Here is an 18,118-nt window from a genome sequence, read left to right as displayed (position 1 = left end):
CCCGCCCCGGAAGCGCCCGGACCGCGGCGCGTATTTCCGGCGCGACGGCAGACGCGGGGGCGCCGGGCACCTGTCCGGATCTCCGGTTCGCGCTTGCTCGGAGGCGGCTCCCTGGAGGCGGAAGCTGCTGCCTTTGGGCGAGACGTGACTTGGAGTCCGGGAAGCCGGATCCCGGCCCGGCGGGTGGGCACGATGCGGCTGGGCTCTGGGACCTTCGCCGCCTGCTGCGTAGTGATCGAGGTGCTCGGGGTCGCGCTCTTCCTCCGGGGATTCTTCCCGGTTCCCGTTTGTTCCTTTTCCGGGACGGAGCACCAAACAGAGTCCCCAGCGGCCGAACCCTCGGCTGGTATGGACCGCTCCCCGGGCGTCTCTGTTCCCCGGGCCCCACTTTTCCCGGAGGACCCTCCTTTCCCTGAGCAGATGTTTGGGTCACTCCCTGTTCCAGGCACCCTTTTTGCTCAGAAAGACACAACAGATAAGATTGCTGCCGACCTCTCGTGTTTTCTTCTATGGCATTCCTCCAAGACCCCGTTTTTTCCGGTAGTTAAGACCTCCCTGCCTAGGCCCCTTCCTAGCCCTCACCTACCCAACAGTATATCTTAGGTAAAGGAACTCACGTTTTGGATCAAATCCACACAATACCAGCTGCTAACCATGGAAAGACAGTTTGTAAATGCTCGCCCATCCCCTACCTGCAACACTGTGTTTTAGGTCAATCTCCCTAATGTCCCATTCCAGGATACTCATGAAGGGACTCCCCTGTGCCAGTACTTCCCATCATGCTAAGGGTAGTTCACTACATAATATTAGGGCTCCCTGAGCTTACCTGTTGCCCACCCCCTGACCCCAGCGTTGTTTCCCAAGAACAGGCCTTTTTCTTTGGCTCAGGATATGTAGGTGTGACAGAGTATGTGCTGGAGAGGTAAGCAGAAACTAGATTATAAGGTGCTTGAATGCTAAATAAAGGTTAAAATTCAATTTCCTTTTTCTTTTTCAAACACTTAGGAGCCATTTCCAACTGGACCAAGCTCCCACCACCTCTCTTCAGTAAAGTTGTTATTATGCTGATAGACGCCTTGAGAGATGATTTTGTGTTTGGGTCAAAGGGTGTGAAATTTATGCCCTACACAACTTATCTTGTGGAAAAAGGATCATCTCACAGTTTTGTGGCTGAAGCAAAGCCACCTACAGTTACTATGCCTCGAATCAAGGTAAACAGTTTGACTTAATATACTATAGATCATGGTTTGGCTCGTTCAGAGGTTTAGAGGGGCTCTCTGTAGTCTGTTACTTGGAGTCCCAATTTTAACTAAGTGGAAATTAGTTTGGTGCTGTCAACCTGGCTGGGGCAATAGAATGCTGAAAAAGCCTCCCAGATAGGATGGAACTAAGACCCATGATTTATGCCCTCTGTAAAGGTAGCCAAAAGCTCATGCTTCATGGGAAGCATAACAGATTTAGAGCCAGATCATCTAGGCCAATCTAATCCAAGAGACACCATGCTCCTTGCTAACCTGCTATCTTCTTTAATCATCAGTGGGTCAGTTAGAATTCTGGGAGGAGCCTCTAGGGTTATCTAGTTCAATCACTTGACTTTATGGATGAGGAAGCAAATGCAGATAAGTTAAATGACTTGTACAAAATTTTAGTATACACAGTGACCAAACCAACATGATCTGGCCTCACAGATACCTGTTTTTACTCTATAAACCGCCTTCAGGTGTTCAGTTTACTGGGAGTGCCTTTGAAGTGCATATGCTTTACTTAAGAACTATGGGGAAAGAAAAGAGTAAAGCTTTATTGATTTGCTCAAAAACAAGTTTCTTTTTGAAAATAACATCTCTGCCTTCATGGAACTTTCAGTCTCTAATGAGAGACATAGCCATTAAACAAATGAACATACAAGTAAATGTGCAGTTACAAAGTGTGATTAATGCATAATGAAGAACAGAGCGTGATGTTCAGTGCTAGTTGGGGGCTCAGTTTAGATTGGGGTGGTTCAGAAAAGCCTGTCTGAGGAAATTGCATTCAAGCTTAGACCCGAAGGTTGAGTGAAGAGGTGGGATCAGAAAAGGACAGAGGAGCTTAAAAGTTTGTGAATATACTGCAGGCCGGTATGGTGTAGACGTCTCTAGCTGAACCTTACATCTGTGGATGATCGTGTGACACCTTATTATTTGGTGAGAAGGTGTCACTTGTTTTAAAGCTTGGGGGCAGCATTGGTAGTTACTCAACAAATGTTTACTGGATGAGTAAAGCAGTCTGGGATTAAAGGGGTTCATGCCGCATCTTTTACTGATTTTTTTTTCTTGAGTTTCCCATTCTCTCTGCCACTTTTGGATGTGGTTTGTCCTTCATTCAACATTCATTGAGCATCTATATGTACTGTGTGCTGTTCTAGATAAGAGGGGTTCAGTGAAAAAACAAGACAGCAACTGTCCTGTCCTCATGAAGCTTACTTTCTAATTGAGGGAACAGAAAATATGTAAGTATACAAATAAATAATCAAAATTGTTTCAGGAGATGATAAATGCTATGGAAGAAATTGAGGAGGAGAATGTGACAGAGAGTGATGGGGAGTGGGGGAGGCTACCTGTAGTCAGGACGCTTGGGAACAGCCTTTCGGGGTGCAGTCATTCTGCTGAAACAAGTCCTGTGGAAGCTGGAAGAAAGGCATCCAGGCTCCTGACCATCAGGATCACTGCTTTCTTTATCTGTCCTGTCAGAAGTGTGGAAGGAACTCATTCTTCCTTTGTTCTGATAAGAAAAGAGTTATTAGGAATCTGGGCAGATTTGTAAGAAAAAATGTAAGTGAGCGTGGTGGCTCCAGGTTCTGTTCAGTCTTGCGCATTGGCCGGTGTGGTCCTCCCTTCTCCAGTTTGTTTCATTTTACCAAACCAGTGTTTTGTTTTGGGTCCTTTGCAGGTTCTTGCTCCTCATTCTCTGTCCGGGAGGAGCTAGCATACAGGAAGTCCATCCTGGAGTTAGGATTACATTGCTCTGGAATTTGATAAGATCAGGTAGTGTTGGCTAAGGAGTGTGTCCCCTGCCCTGCCTCCACTTAGGAAGGGACTTAGTTCATCTGGAGGTGCTGATACAATTGCCACGAGACACCAGTTTTAAAATTTCAAGACTAATGTCTCTAGTAGCATGTTCACATGTTAAGATGCTGCAGTAGCTTCCTTCTAAAACGTTGTAACTGATTTTTTAATGCCTTTCCTTTTCCTGGGAATTTATAGTTGTAATAGCGGCAGTTACCACTGGCTGTGGCGCGCCCGTGGTGCAGGCACTGTCTTGTACACTCTTACCACAGCCCCGTGGAAGCTCCATGATGTTGGTGCCACTTTCTTCTCCATTTCCCGGATGAGGAAACAGGCTTGAAGTGTGAAATCTCACAGCTGGCATCAGAAACCGAGCATAACCTTATGTGTGCCTAGTTCCAGAGCCTCGGTTGGTCACACTGTGTTATACAGCAACACTGTGTTATACAGAATAAGGTGACCAGGTCAAATTCTCTTTCAATAGTCTCTGCACAGCCCTCCTTAATTCTCAGAAGTCAGGAAACTACTGTTCCCAAGACCACAGCAACCCCAGGAAAACCTCCAAGGAGATGACAGACAATCACTCACTTAAAATTCCTGGGATCTCAGCTGCAACTTTTTTGCTGCCTACATGTTTCCTGGGGTGAAGGGGATACCAGGTAGTCCCTACCCTTCTTAAAAATGTCCGTGTGAACCCAAACTAGTGTGAAGAGGAGGGAAGTGCCTTATTAAAGCCCAGAAGAAAGGGTGGACAGATTCAACCCAAAGTGGTGGAAGACATTATAAACAAAGTCAACTGACAGACAATAAATGGAAAAATTATTTGCAGTTAGCACAACAAACAAGATGTGAACCCCATGATGTGTAAAGAGGATCTGATCAAGGGCAACAACCCAGTAGCAGCTGGACAAAGGGTATAAAGAACTCCACATAGAAAGAAGTTGAAATATGCCAGTAAGCATATACAAAGACTCTTAACTGTACTAGTAATCAGATTAAAGGCAACTAAAGAATCTATCACATTGTAAAAATTGAAAGGTTGATGATAACACTCCTCACAGAAATGAGGTGAACAGATCTCTGTATACTGTTTATGTGACTAACCGGACTCAGCCACCACCTCCACTACCCCCACTGTAGTCCAGTCTGCTATGGTGTGAGCCTGGATGGAAAACTGTCCCAGCACTTCTCACCCAGAACCTGTCCAAACAGATCACGTTGCTCTGCTCTAGTCCCAACAGTCCTCCAGTGGCTTACACTCTGCCTCCTAACCCAGGCCTCAGGGTGCGTGGTCTTCCACCGTTTACCTCTTCACCCTCATCTGAGCTGATTTCCCTCTTCCTGTGTGTTTTATCCACGCAGATCACACCTAGCTCCATTCCCCATGTGTGCTGCCCCCTTTCACCTTGGGGTTTTTGCAGTTTGCTGTGCTTTGCCCTGGAAAGCCTCACCTCAGCTCACCTAGACAACACTCCACCTTCACACCTCAGCTCAAATGGCACTTCCACTGGAGGCTTTTTAAAAGCAATTGCCATTACATTTTTCACAGAACTCTAGAACAAAAAATTGCACAATTTTTATGGAATCACAAAAGACTCCGAATAGCCACAGCAATCTTGAGAAAGAAAAACGGAGCTGGAGGAATCAGGCTCCCAGACTTCAGACTATACTACAAAGCTACAGTAATCAAGACAGTATGGTACTGGCACAAAAACAGAAATGTAGATTAATGGAACAGGATAGAAAGCCCAGAGATAAACCCACGCACATGAGGTCACCTTATCTTTGATAAAGGAGGTAAGGGTATACAATGGAGAAAAGACAGCCTCTTCAATAAGTGGTGCTGGGAAAAATGGACAGCTACATGTAAAAGAATGAAATTAGAACACTTTCTAATGCCATACACAAAAATAAACTCAAAATGGATTAAAGACCTAAATTTAAGGCCAGACACTATAAAACTCTTAGAGGAAAACATAGGCAGACACTCAATGACATAAATCACAGCAAGATCCTTTTTGACCCACCTCCTAGAGAAATGGAAATAAAAACAAAAATAAACAAATGAGACCTAATGAAACTTAAAAGCTTTTGCACTGCAAAGGAAACCATAAAAAAGAAGAAAAGACAACCCTCAGAATGGGAGAAAATATTTGCAAACGAAGCAACTGACAAAGGATTAATCTCCAAAATGTACAAGCGGCTCATGCAGCTCAATATCAAAAAAACAAACAACCCAATCCAAAAATGGGCAGAAGACCTAAATAGACATTTCTCCAAAGAAGACACACAGATTGCCAAAAAACACATGAAAAGATGCCCAACATCACTAATCATTAGAGAAATGCAAGTCAAAACTACAATGAGGTATCACCTCACACTGGTCAGAATGGCCATCATCAAAAAATCTACAAACGGTAAATGCTGGAGAGGGTGTGGAGAAAAGGGAACCCTCCTGCACTGTTGGTGGGAATGTACATTGATACAGCCACTATGGAGAACAGGATGGAGGTTCCTTACAAAACTAAAAGTAGAACTACCATGTGACCCAGCAATCCCACTACTGGACATATACCCTGAGAAAACCATAATTCAAAAAGAGTCGTGTACCACAATGTTCATTGCAGCACTATTTACAATAGCCAGGACATGGAAGCAACCTAAGTGTCCATCGACAGAGGAATGGATAAAGAAGATGTGGCACATATATACAATGGAATATTACTCAGCCATAAAAAGAAACAAAATTGAGTCTGTCATACAGAGTGAAGTAAGTCAGAAAGAGAAAAACAAATACCGTATGGTAGCACATATATATGGAATCTAAAAAAAAAAAAAATGGTTCTGATGAACCTAGGGGTAGGACAGGAATAAAGACACAAACGTAGAGAATGGACTTGAGGACACGGGGAGGGGGAAGGGTAAGCTGGGATGAAGTGGACAGTAGCATTGACATATATACACTACAAAATGTAAAATAGATAGCTAGTGGGAAGCAGCCACATAGCACAGGGAGATCAGCTCAGTGCTTTGCAACCATCTACAGGGGTGGGATTAAAGAGGGTGGGAGGGAGATGCAAGGGGGAGGGGATATGGGGATATACGTATGCATAGAGCTGATTCACTTTGTTATACAGCAGAAACTAACAAAACATTGTAAAGCAATTATACTCCAATAAAGATGTAAAAAAAAAAAAAAGGAAGAGTGACAGAAAGAAAAGAACAAACAAACACAGAGGAAAAAAAGGGACACATGCGAGACTGTGTCCTTTGAGTGACTGAGAGAACCGCTAGCCTTAGTTCCTGTTAGCTTTCCAAAAGTTAAATCTCTCCTCAAACCTGACTGGACTTTCTGCTCGTGGGTACTCAGTATCCATAAAATAAATTCTCTTTTCTGCTTTCAAAAATAAAAATAAAGCAATTGTCATTAAATTCGTCTTCGATAAATATATTGTATATCCAAACACTGGAGTACTTTGTAGCTGTTTTTTAAAAAGATGGTGAAATACCTGTATGTTTTCTGTGGAAAGGGGTTCATGGTATTAAGTGAAAAAAGCAAGTTGCAGAATTATCTATATAGTTTGTTACCATTTTGGTAAAAAAAAAAAATACGTACTTTATATATTTCTGATTGTACATAAACGGATGAAAGGATACTCACCCAAAGTAACTGGTTACCTTTAGGAAGTAGAATTTTGGGGTGAAAGGCTCACATTTAAAAAACTAACTTCACTGAGGTAGAATTTTGTTTCATGCAGTACTGTAAACTACAGTTTGATGGGATTGACCGAGTGTGTACATCCATGCAGCTCCCACCTCGGCTCGGTCCTGACCCCCACCCGGGAGTGCTGGTGGCTGTCGCTGTTTTGCTGACTTGCTGGGGCTACTTCTAGAGAGTTTGTCTCTCCTGAGGTCCTGAAATGTACACTCACTGATGTCTCTGCTTGTTGTGTTTTTTTTAATTCCTCGGTCTTTTTTTAAGTAAGCCACTCTTCCTGAGGGGCAGCCAGGTCAGCATGGCTGAGTGGTGAGCCAATGACTGGTCACAGGTTGTGCTTAAACACATTGTGGTGTGGCCTCCACTCTCTACAGGGGGTCTTTGTGTGTGGCTCCAGCCGTCAGCTCATCTTCAGGCGGTTTATGAGTCTTTCCTGACTCTCACTTTGTTTGAGCAGGGCCTTGTGTTCAGCTGGAAGGACCAGGCAACTAGGCCCTCTCTGTTCTCTCCTGAGTGTACACTCACCCTGTGTGTGCACACAGCCTTCCAGATTCCAGGAACATGTGGGAGCTCACAGAAGCCTACCGCAGCTGTCCCATTCCCCAGACCCCCTTTCCAGACTTTTTCCTGTGTCTTACTGCTACCAGCATTGAAGCCTCAGGTAGCTGTGATGTTGGCCTTCCCTGTTTTCACCTTGTCCCTGGCGTGGGGCTTCTCCATGGAGTGCCAAATTGGGCAGGCCCCTCCTGGTCCTCATGGCTACCACGTCACAGAACTGGGTGTGCGGGAGGGGAGCAGCCCATGTTAAAACACCATAGGTACTCACAGTTCTTACCGAAATTCGAAATTGTTTTGAATAAGAACATTTCAATTTGTGTATACCTTCGTTGAGTTTTCAAAGTCTTGAAGGGGTTGTTTTTGACAGTTTTATCCAGTTTTGTCGTTGCTCTTCAGGGAGAGGATTTGCCAAGCTCCTCATCCTCAAAGTCCAAGATTAATTCATTTTTGCGTTACTTTGCTGTTAAAGACGTCTTGGCAAAATTATTATACTTGTTAGCATTGTCCAGATTCCTCTTTTCATTGCACAGGTCCCTGGATGCCAGTGTTGTAGATTGTCAGCTAACTCCAGATCATGGAGACCCAGGACCCATTTAGATTCCGCTAAAATGAGGGAGGTGGTTGACTTAATTCTGTAGCAGAAAGGTGTGAAGACATGTCACAGCCACCTGCTCCTCCAAGAAGTTATGGCGCTGAGTGGGGCGGGGAGGTGGCCCCACCAGCACCCCTGGGCGAGTTTACTGTGAGGATTCCTCAGAGTTCCTGTTTAGAGACCGCTTTCCTCCCTGGCTGTGTGAGAGGCTGTTCTTTCTCTCAGGGGTGGACAGTAGAATTGCTGGGTTTCAGGGTCAGTGTGTGGAGTTTGCTTGTCACATGAAGCAGATCTGAAGCTTAGATGAGGAGCTGACAGTGGGTTTGGGTATACAGAGTGCATACCACCCTTTGCCATTTGTTTCATTTCTTACTATCCCTCACTGCTATTTTGACCACAGCCGTCTAGCTACCCCACGGCCTCCTCCTTTGTCCTCTCATCGGCTGAAATATGGTCAGTTCTTCACTTATTGAGTCTGCTGGTTTTGCCAAGAATCTGTGTAGCTTTTCCCCCTTTGTCCTAATACTGACCCAGCCTTCAGTACTGGTGCCGCTTTAGCTTTATGCTTGCCTCTTTCATTTGTTACAGTCATCTTCGGCACCCGTTCCCACGCTGTACTTGGATTCTGTGGTCTGACTCCTGAATGCTTCCTTCTGCAGGCATTGATGACGGGGAGCCTCCCCGGCTTCATCGATGTCGTCAGGAACCTCAATTCTCCCACGCTGCTGGAAGACAACGTGATCACACGAGCAAAAGCAGCGGGGAAAAGAATCATCTTTTATGGAGATGAAACATGGGTGAAGTTATTCCCAAAGCATTTTCTGGAATATGATGGAACAACCTCTTTTTTTGTATCAGATTATACAGAGGTCAGTTTTTAAGAAAAATATATCCTATGAGACAGAGCCTGGTACCCTCTAACGTAGTGAGAGGCAACGTTGTTTTGTATGTGGCTTTTATCAATATACTGAGAATAGTATGGAGAGATTGAAAAAATTGTTCCTTCCCGTAATCAGCTACAAGCCAGGACCGTAAACCCTAACGCAGGTGTGAGCATAGTTCTCTGAGCCCAAAGCCCAGACCAGGTGAGCACCTGTCGATGGGCACGGGGGTCGGGAAGGGCTTCCCAGGAGGAGCCGCTCAGCCGGAGCTTCGACAGGTGAGTGGGGCCTTCACAAGTGGACAGAATGTGGTGGCGGAGTCTGCGAGGCAGAGCCTGAGGTCCCCACGGTCTGCCTGGGATCCTGCCTTGCTGCTGTTCTCCTGCGAGGGCGGCAGCATAAGGGCAGACGTGAGCTGGGCGAGCCTACCTGGTGCGGAGAGCGTAGGCCCTGTGCTGCGTGTGCAGCCTCCGACAAGGAGGTTACACCCCCCATGTTGGCCCCGGGGCAGAGGGAGGCCCGCAGGGCAAAGGCACCGTGCGTCTGAGCTGGCATTGGATGAACCCATTTGCTTGGCCCGGGGGAGCGCCTGCCGTCCTGTTTACACCAACACCCTTTTCCAAAGCTGACCGTGTAGACACAGCAGTCACTGCCCACCCTGTGTGTGACGGCTCAGAAGCACTTGTCTTTGTAGTAGATTCTCCAGTGGGAGGGAGGGGTCAGGGCTGACCTGGCTAGTGGCTCTGTCAGGGGCTGTGTGGCTGGGAACCGCTGAGTGTGTGCCTCTTTCTTCCCCAAACAGCCTTCTCGTAGGACACAGGCAGACGCCCCCAGCTTCACCCTGCTGGTTTCTTGAACTCTGGGCACTGTCCTGTCTTAGCTAACTGCCCTTAGCCCTCACTTGCCTCATAACAACCTGGCACCCATTTAACTTGGTTATCTGGTCAGCTTTAGTTTAAGCTCCAGTAGTGATCCTGAAGAACTGTTTTGTGAGAACAGCCTTTGTTCGTTTAAGTTATAATATGTTCTATCCATAACTTAGAGACATAAAAACAATATTAGTGAAAGCTTAATCTAATGCAAACATTTTTTAAGACAGTTTTTATTTTGGGGGTTGGTTTGTTTGGTGTTTTGGTTTTGGTTTTGGTTTTGGTCTTTTCAAACTCCCATGAGTCCTAGTACCTAAAATAAGCCCGTAGATTTTTTTTTTTTGCAAGACTTCTTTAATTATTATTTATTTATTTTATTTTTATGGCTGTGTTGGGTCTTCGTTTCTGTGCGAGGGCTTTCTCTAGTTGTGGCAAGTGGGGGCCACTCTTCATCACAGCGCACGGGCCTCTCACTATCGCGGCCTCTCTTGTTGCAGAGCACGAGCTCCAGACGCGCAGGCTCAGTAGTTGTGGCTCACGGGCCCAGTTGCTCCGCAGCATGTGGGATCTTCCCAGACCAGGGCTCGAACCCGTGTCCCCTGCATTGGCAGGCAGACTCAACCACTGCGCCACCAGGGAAACCCCAAGCCCGTAGATTTTAAAATGACCATATCACTTTTCCTGGAAGAGTGAACACCAGGGAAATTAGGGAGGCTATTCATACGTACTCTTTTTCCCTTTAAAGGTGGATGATAATGTTACAAGACATTTGGACAAAGTATTAAAAAGGCGGGATTGGGATGTGTTAATCCTCCACTACCTTGGGCTGGACCACATCGGCCACATTTCCGGGCCCAGCAGCCCGCTGATCGGGCGCAAGCTCAGCGAGATGGACAGCGTCCTGATGAAGATCCACGCCTCGCTGCTCTCAGAGGTGGGCCTAGAATGTCGCGGTGCCAGTGTTTCCCAGAAGAAATGTAGCTTCTAAAGTGAGCTGGGGTGACCTTGTGTGAGCTTCATACCTACCATCACTCAAGCAGCCTTCACCTACCGAGCACGTGCCGTGTGCTGGGCACCGTACCCAGCAGCCCTGCAGAATAGCGGCTCTTAATATCTCTACCTGTTCATCCAGCTCATGTTTCCTGGAGGCCTTCTCTGTCACTGTTCCTGTCTGGGCATTTGTGGAGCTTAATCTCTAGCCAGGAGGGAAGAACAGGAAGCATAATCAATGAGGACATAAGTATTCTAGACAGTGATTGGTGCCATAGCAGAACGTAGGGCAGGAGGAGGGCACAACATCTGAGAGAAAGGCTGTAATTTTAAACTGCATGGTCAGAGCAGTCTTCCTTAAGGACGTGGGAGATGCGAGCCGAGACTTGAAGGGCAGGGGTGCCAATGCGCCATCTGTGAAGGTGTATTCCAGGTGAAAAAGCAGCAGGGGCGAGTCAGAGCCTGTCAGGTACATGCAGGGGCAGCAAAAGCCACTGGCCGGAGCTCTAGGGGCCAGGGGCAGGCAGCTCTGTTTGACAGATAAGGAGACTAGGGCATGAAGAGCAATGTGCCCAGGCTCCCATAGCTTGGAAATGGCAAAGACAGAAACCAAACCCTGATTCTCTGCCCTGAGAGGCCTAACACAACCTTCCTGTGCTCTGTGACCTCCATATGATTCCGTTTGTTTTATTTATGACATTACTCAATGTTGACCCTTTGATCTGACTATAAGCTCATAAGTTAAAAAAAAAAAAAATTTTAGGAAGAGCTACTATTTACAAAGTAAAGCTGAAATCTGAGAACACATGATCTTCTTCTCCCCAGTCTGGATTCAGCTGAAATGTATTTCCTTTGCCTTATAGGAGAGAGAGACTCTGTTACCCAATCTGCTGGTTCTTTGTGGTGATCATGGCATGTCTGAAGCTGGAGGTCACGGGGCCTCTTCTGTGGAGGAAGTAAACACCGCTCTGATCTTAATCAGCTCTGCATTTGAAAGGAAACCTGGTGAGAATTTGGGAATGTTCCACACTTTAAAACTGTACTTTATTTCTTTGCTTTCTGTAGTTTGATTTTAATTTTAAAAACCATTTAACCATTTTTGGAAGCTGTGTAAATTGAAAAACCCTGAACAATGTGAGAATGAAAAATAATGGGACAAGGGCCAGTCAGGATTTGGAGTTTACATTTCTTGCCGATTCTTAAAATACAAATGTTCTTTTTGGGAATTGTGTGCTATGAATGTCACTGCCTCGATATCTGGAACTGTTAATAAAAAGTGCCAGTGGCTTAGAGACATCTGAAGTGCATGTATGAATTGAGAGAAACATAAAAATTTAAAGTTAAGAAACAGTATCCGTTATTTGAGACTATATCTTGAGCAGCAGCGGTCAACGAGAACCACAGGAGTAGGGCTGAGTAGGACCGTCTGAGGGCCCACGTTCAGCGCTCAGACACACCGCAGCTCTCCAACCCAGACCCGCCGGGGCCCTCGGCCAGCATAGACCTGTGCACGGCCTCTGCCCCCTCACCTCGTCACACGCAGGCAGCCAGCTCACCAGCTCTTTCCACACTGGACACTCTGGCTTCTCTCAGGTGGCCCTTGAGCACCGTTCGGCAGTGCTGACTCCGAGTCCTGGGACCCCCCGTGTCTGGCTTCCCTCCAGTCTCCTTTGCTGGCTTAGCGTCCTTGCCCTGGCCTTCTTTCCGGACTGCCTCTGTTTCGTTCTGCGTTCACTCCTGAGATGATCTCATCCACTCCCATGGTTTTAAGTGCCATGAATAGGCTCACACCTGTCAGATTTATCCCTCCAGCTGTCTCTTTTCCAACCTCCACACTGTCTCCTCGACTGCCTGCTGATGCCTCCACTTGGATCTTCCACAGATAGAGCAAATGTGACTTCACCTGCAATCTGCCCTTCCTATTTCCCCGTCAACAGATGGTGCCATTCACGCGGCTCTTCAAGTTGGAAACCTGGGCGTCCACCTTGATCTGCCCTCTCCCTGCATGAGCCAGACCGTCCCGGCTCCCAGCTTCCATACGTACCACCTTTCAGTAGCTGAACCTTGGATACAGTAAAAATCCTACGTGAGACTTCTCGCCTACCTCACGGCTTTGTCTTGAGCCACATTCCCCGTTACTCACTGAATCCTGGCCTCTCCCGCAGGTCCTCCAAGTGATAACTCTTCCTCACGTGCCCCGACCCCGTGCTCCTCAGCCCTTCAGCCCGCTCGTACGCTCGTCCTTGGTCTCAACCAAAAAACTAAAGTACCTTCCTTCCGGTCGTGTCGCAGTGCTCGTGTATTCTACCATCATCCTTCGCGTGGTTTGTAATCACAGCCTGAATCGTGTGGTTTGTGTCATCTCTCTCCTGCTGCGAGCTGCACGTGGGCAGAGCAGAGTCTGTTTTATTCATCACTGTATGCCTCGGGCCTCAACATTGCCTGGCATTTGACGGACGCTGAAAATATTTATGCAGTGAATGAATCTTCCACTTGCGTGGGGATTGGTTGGGGAAGAAGCTCCACCTGGCTCCTTTTGTCTTTTTACAGCCCTGCCTCCTCTTGGATGTCTGACCTCCTAAGGTATAAGTTTTTGGCTCTTGTAACCTGAGCCTTTCCTGGGTGCCCAGCTGGAGGCTGCCTTCCAGTGAGTGCACACGGTGCCCATCAGAGCACTGGCCTCCATACACCCAGCTTTCCCGCTCTGCACACCCAAAGCAGGGTCCCGTGGGGCCCGTCTCCCTCAGTGAGAGCCCCAGGCCAGAAACACCCTCTCCATCCATCTGTCCAGCCATTCAGCAGAGGGGTACTGAGCACCTGCGGTAGGCGAGGCACTGTGCCGGCACTACAGACGGGGAGCTTGTAGTCGGGGGGAAGAGACAGCTAAGCTGGCGTGCTTTTATTATAGGAGTGTTAGGGTTCTTTTTAACTGAAGTGCTGATGTTTCATGGCTCAGATGGGTATTTACGGATCTCCTCCCTGGGAGGCCTGACACATCTTCAGATAGGAAGGGCCAGGGCGGCTGTGCATAGGAACCGCCTGCATGGGCTGCTCACATGGCTGACCTCAGTGCCAACAGTGAGTCTGAGCTCTTTCTTATTTTGTTTACTTGTTTGTTTGCTTTAAGAATAGTTATATTGTCTTCTCATCATGCTTATTTTTTGAGCGTTTTAGTTCATTCAGACTTGGTTAGCCATCGTCAGTGTCAATTTTGGGACATATCACCTCTTTAGTGGTCACCCCCACTTCCCCCAACCCAATAACACACCCACCCCCAGCCACTGGCAATCACTAATCTACCTGTCTCTACAGATTTGCCTCTTCTGGACATTCCATATAATAAATGTAGTGTATAAATGGTCTTTTAATAAATGGACCATGTAATAAATGGTCTGTGTGACCAACTTCTTTCACTAGGGTAATGTTTTCAAGGTTCATCCACATTGTAGCAGGTGTCAGGACTTCATTCCTTTCTATTGCTGAATAATATTCCATTGTACAGATGTACCACATTTGTTTTTCCATCCTTCCATCAGTCGATGGATATTTGGGTTGTTTCTACTTTTTGGCTATTATGAACGATGTTGTTGATAACATTTATGAACAAGTTTCTGTGTGGACATGTATTTTCTCATGGTGCCGTTTTCTTTCTCGAGTACAGCTTCGCTTCTCTTTACCTGTGCTGTTGTTGTCAGATACATTCCATTTCTATATGTTGTAGGCTGACAATATACGTATATATATATATACACACACACATATATGGTTTTATATATACATATATATGGTTCTATATAATTGCTTTGAAATTTAAGAGAAAAAAATATGTATTTATGCTGTCTTTTATAACTGTATAATTACTGATACTCTTTGCTTTTTTTTTTTTTTTTTTTTTTTTAAACTGGATCCAGATTACCATCTGGAGTCACTGGCTTTCAGCCTGAAGAACTTCCTTTAGTATTTCTTGTAAGGCAGGTTTGCTAGCAATGAATTGTCTTTTTTGCTTTTTTAGTCTGCGGCTGTCTTCATTTCACCTTGATTTTTTGAAAGGTAGTTTTGCTGGATGTAGGATTCTTGGTTGACTGGTCTTTTTCTTTCAGCTCTTTGCATATGCTGTCCTACTGCCTTCTGGCCTCTGTGGTTTCTGATGAGAAATCAACCATTAATCTAATTAGTTTCCCTTCTTTCCCTCTTTGTCTTTCAACATTTTTATTATGTCTGTTAGTTTGTGTTTGTCCAACTTGGAGTTCATCAAGCTTCTTGGATGTGTTGATTTGATGTTTCCCATCAAATTTGGAAGATTTTTTGTCTCTTTCTCAGGTTGCATAATTTTTATCAGTCTGTCTATAAATTTGCTGATTCTTCTGCCAGTTGAAAATCTCCTGTTGAGCCTTTACAGTGAATATTTCACTGAGTTATTATATTTCTCAACTTCGGAGTTTCCATCTGTTTCTTTTTTATAATTCCTGTCCCTTTATTGATAATCTCTATTGGATGGCACACTGTCATCATACCTTCCTTTACTTCTTTATGCATAGTTTCCCTTAGTTCTTTGAACAAATTTACGATGACTGCTTGGAAGACTTTGTCTATTAACTCTGACATCTGGGCCCTTCCCAGGAAGGTTCTGTTGCCTGCTTTGTTTTCTCTTTGAATCGTACTTTCCTGTTTCTTGGCATAATTGCTTTGAGTTTTTGATGAAAACTGAACACTAAATACTATATTGCAGTAACTCTAACTACTGCTCCCCTGCCCTCCAAGGGCCTGTTGTCATTGTTTGCGTGTTGATTTGTTGAGTACCTTGACTGGACTGCTCCAGGGAAGCCTTGACCCCCCACGTGTAAAGTCTGCTATCGTTTCTGTGAGGGCACCGTGCCCTGGGAGCCAGCAGAGCTCTGTGACGGTCACTTTCTGTGGCGGCTCTAAGCTGTTGCCTCTCTTGCTGCCACACCCACCCAGCTGTTGGCTCCCCTCATTGCAGGCTGATTGCTGTCTCATTTTTGACAATTTATAATCAATGTGCTCTGCAGTCTGGTCTCATCCTATTGGGGCCACTTTGCAGAAGTCATTTCGAGGCCAGTCTTTGAGTTTGTTCTGATGCCAGGGGAGCCCTTCTTAGTTGTCTTTTCTCCCTGACCCTCTCTGGTAAACTTCCAGCTGGCCTGCAGTCTAGCCTGTTGCTCTCATGAAGCTGCCAGCTTCTTCTTAGTCGCTTACCTCCAAAACCTTCATAGTTTTCAAGAGCATCCTTAGGCTTGAATTCCCCACGTTCTTTTTAAAGTAATGTCAGTTCTTGTTGATATGTCTCTAAGTCTCTTTTAATTTATAGGTCTCCACCCCCATCCTCTTTTATTGTGATTATCTGTTGAAGAACCTGGTTAGTTGTCCTGTGGAGTCTCTCTCTGCATTGTCTGCTAACATGTCCTTTGCTCATCCGGTAAATCCCACCTGACCTGGAGTCATGAGCAGATTCAGATCCCGTTGGTTTGGTTGGTTTGGACCAGACTCTTGCTAGCAGGAAGCACAGAGTGTCCGACTTGTCTGCTATGTGGTGATGTCAGTAGCCACTGATGACCACCTAGGGCCACTAATTCGCTAGAGGTTACAAATAGTGATGTTTTAATTCTGTAAGTCCTTTTTCTTTTTTTTTTCATTAATTAGCCAAAATAATTCAGTAAAGAGAATCTTCCCCCATCTACTTTTTGGTTACCCAGCATTACCGTTTATATAAGAGAGAGGAGGTAAATGGTGGCTTATTCTTCCCAGTTAATTCCCAGTTTCAAATCAGTGAATTAGTTCATTATGAGTTCACTAGCATGCTTCAACTATGACCAATTAGTTTTTATTTTTATTTTGGGGACATTTTGAACTCATGGATTTAAGCTTATTTTATTTGTTTCAATTCACTTTAGATACTATTTAATATTATTTACTATTCAGTTTGTCCCATCTTTGGGAACTGGGAGCATCTTCAGATTACCTCCTGAGTCCTTCTGACCTTATGGTCCCAGAGGCCTTAGTATCTCTGAGGGCTCTGTTGCTGTCTAGTCTGAGAAGGTGTCCCAGCCGCTTGTGCACAAGCCCTTCCCTGGACCTGGAATCAGCTGCTTTCCAAGATGCCCTGGTTCCTTTCAGTGGAAAGGGGTCTTTGAGGACCACCGTCTCACAGCTAGCAGTGCTCTTGCATACTGGCTTACTCATTTCTGGACAAAGTGAGGAAATCTTTTTAAAATAAAATTGATCTTGAGTTTGTATTGATAACTTGCACTTCACTTCACTGCTGTAAAATTACCTCCTGAGATCTTTCACCTGTACCGTCTCCCTCCCGAGCTTAGAATCCTGGTTGTCAGTACCCTCGGATCTGACAGAGTATCCTGTGAGACCCTCAGTAGTCTCAGCACAAGACCAGCACCATCACTAATATCAGAGCAAAAGCACTTTAAGATGGGGTTTTTGTTTTGGGTTTTGTTTTGTTTCAGATCAAAGCACCTAATGTAAGAAAATTCTAGAAGAAAACAGATAATAATGTTGGGTGGAAATGTTCTTCTAAGTGAGCCCAGAAGCCATCAGTAAACGGTGGGTCAAGAAAAGATTAATACATTTCATCAAATTAAAAGGAACAATTGTATACAACCATAAATTGCCACAATCATAGTAAAACCTTTATAAACTCACACTAGAGTATCTAAGAGACTTGCACCAGCACTGCCTCTCCCGGGTAGACCCTCCTGGTGACCCCTCAGCCCCCAAGACCTGCATTGTAGCTTCTGAGGTCTGTGGGCCAGATGCTGTCTGTACAGATGACAAAATTCTGAGTTTCTTGTCCAAAGCCTCCCACTGGATGGTGGCACAGCAGGGGCCTGAGCCCAGTGTCCTGACGTCACACCCGTTCTCCTGGCAGGAATTCGGAGGCTGGCCAGCCACTGCTGGGCCTTGGACTTGTCGGAAGGCGGTGTCTCGCTTCTCAGAGTTGGTTATGGAACTTGGCCCAGCTGGACCCAGCCTTGTTCTGCTCTCCCCGGTAGAGGCACCTGCTGCTGCTCAGGATGCGTGGAGAAGTCTGCGTCAGCTTCCCTGTGGGGCTGCGTGGACTGCGTGACTGCGGCGGGGCAGGGCCGCCAGAGATCCACCCTCACCCTCGTTCAGCAGGGTGCCCGCTGACCTCACCAAAGTGAGCATCTCTCGGCATCCACCCCATGCTCTGAAACTCGCACGGTGTTGAGTTTCCTGCGTTAGTGCCTCTCCCGTGTATTGTGTGCTGCTTTTTAGGGAGGCACCAGGCTCCGCAAAGAATGAGTGTTCAGTGTTTTTACTGACGTGAAAAACAACGAGGTGGTTTCTGTCTGAATCTACACAGGACGGTTTGAAGAGATGGTGGTTTGACTTGCATTACTTGTAGAAGGTCAAATTCAAGAGTGCTACCATCACACGTGTCCTAGAGCCTGTCACTTAAACTGTTTTCTTTCTTC

At 45.9% G+C, this 18,118-nt stretch overlaps 1 protein-coding gene across 9 annotated transcripts in view; it reads left to right on the top strand.

Moving 5' to 3' along the window:
- Positions 1–26: 26 nt before the first annotated feature.
- PIGG (phosphatidylinositol glycan anchor biosynthesis class G (EMM blood group)) overlaps positions 27–18,118 on the top strand; it is a 40,886-nt gene continuing 22,794 nt past the window's right edge. For 4 of the 9 annotated variants that reach the window (XM_082464074.1, XM_082464073.1, XM_082464076.1 and 1 more), the window contains exons 1-5: positions 28–346; positions 1,006–1,211; positions 8,569–8,778; positions 10,405–10,593; positions 11,513–11,654. In XM_082464074.1, the coding sequence (XP_082320200.1) occupies positions 193–346; positions 1,006–1,211; positions 8,569–8,778; positions 10,405–10,593; positions 11,513–11,654 (901 nt within the window). In that variant the 5' untranslated portion in view covers positions 28–192. Of the gene's footprint in view, positions 347–1,005; positions 1,212–2,401; positions 2,486–8,497; positions 8,779–10,404; positions 10,594–11,512; positions 11,655–18,118 lie in introns of those variants that run through there. The other 5 variants (XM_082464081.1, XM_082464075.1, XM_082464077.1 and 2 more) reach the window with 5 other exon arrangements.

This window comes from Balaenoptera physalus, assembly GCF_965194825.1.
Source record: "Balaenoptera physalus genome assembly, chromosome: 5".
Lineage (NCBI taxonomy): Eukaryota > Metazoa > Chordata > Mammalia > Artiodactyla > Balaenopteridae > Balaenoptera > Balaenoptera physalus.
Note: the sequence above shows the minus strand (reverse complement) of the source record. Positions and strands in the feature narration are given on the sequence as shown.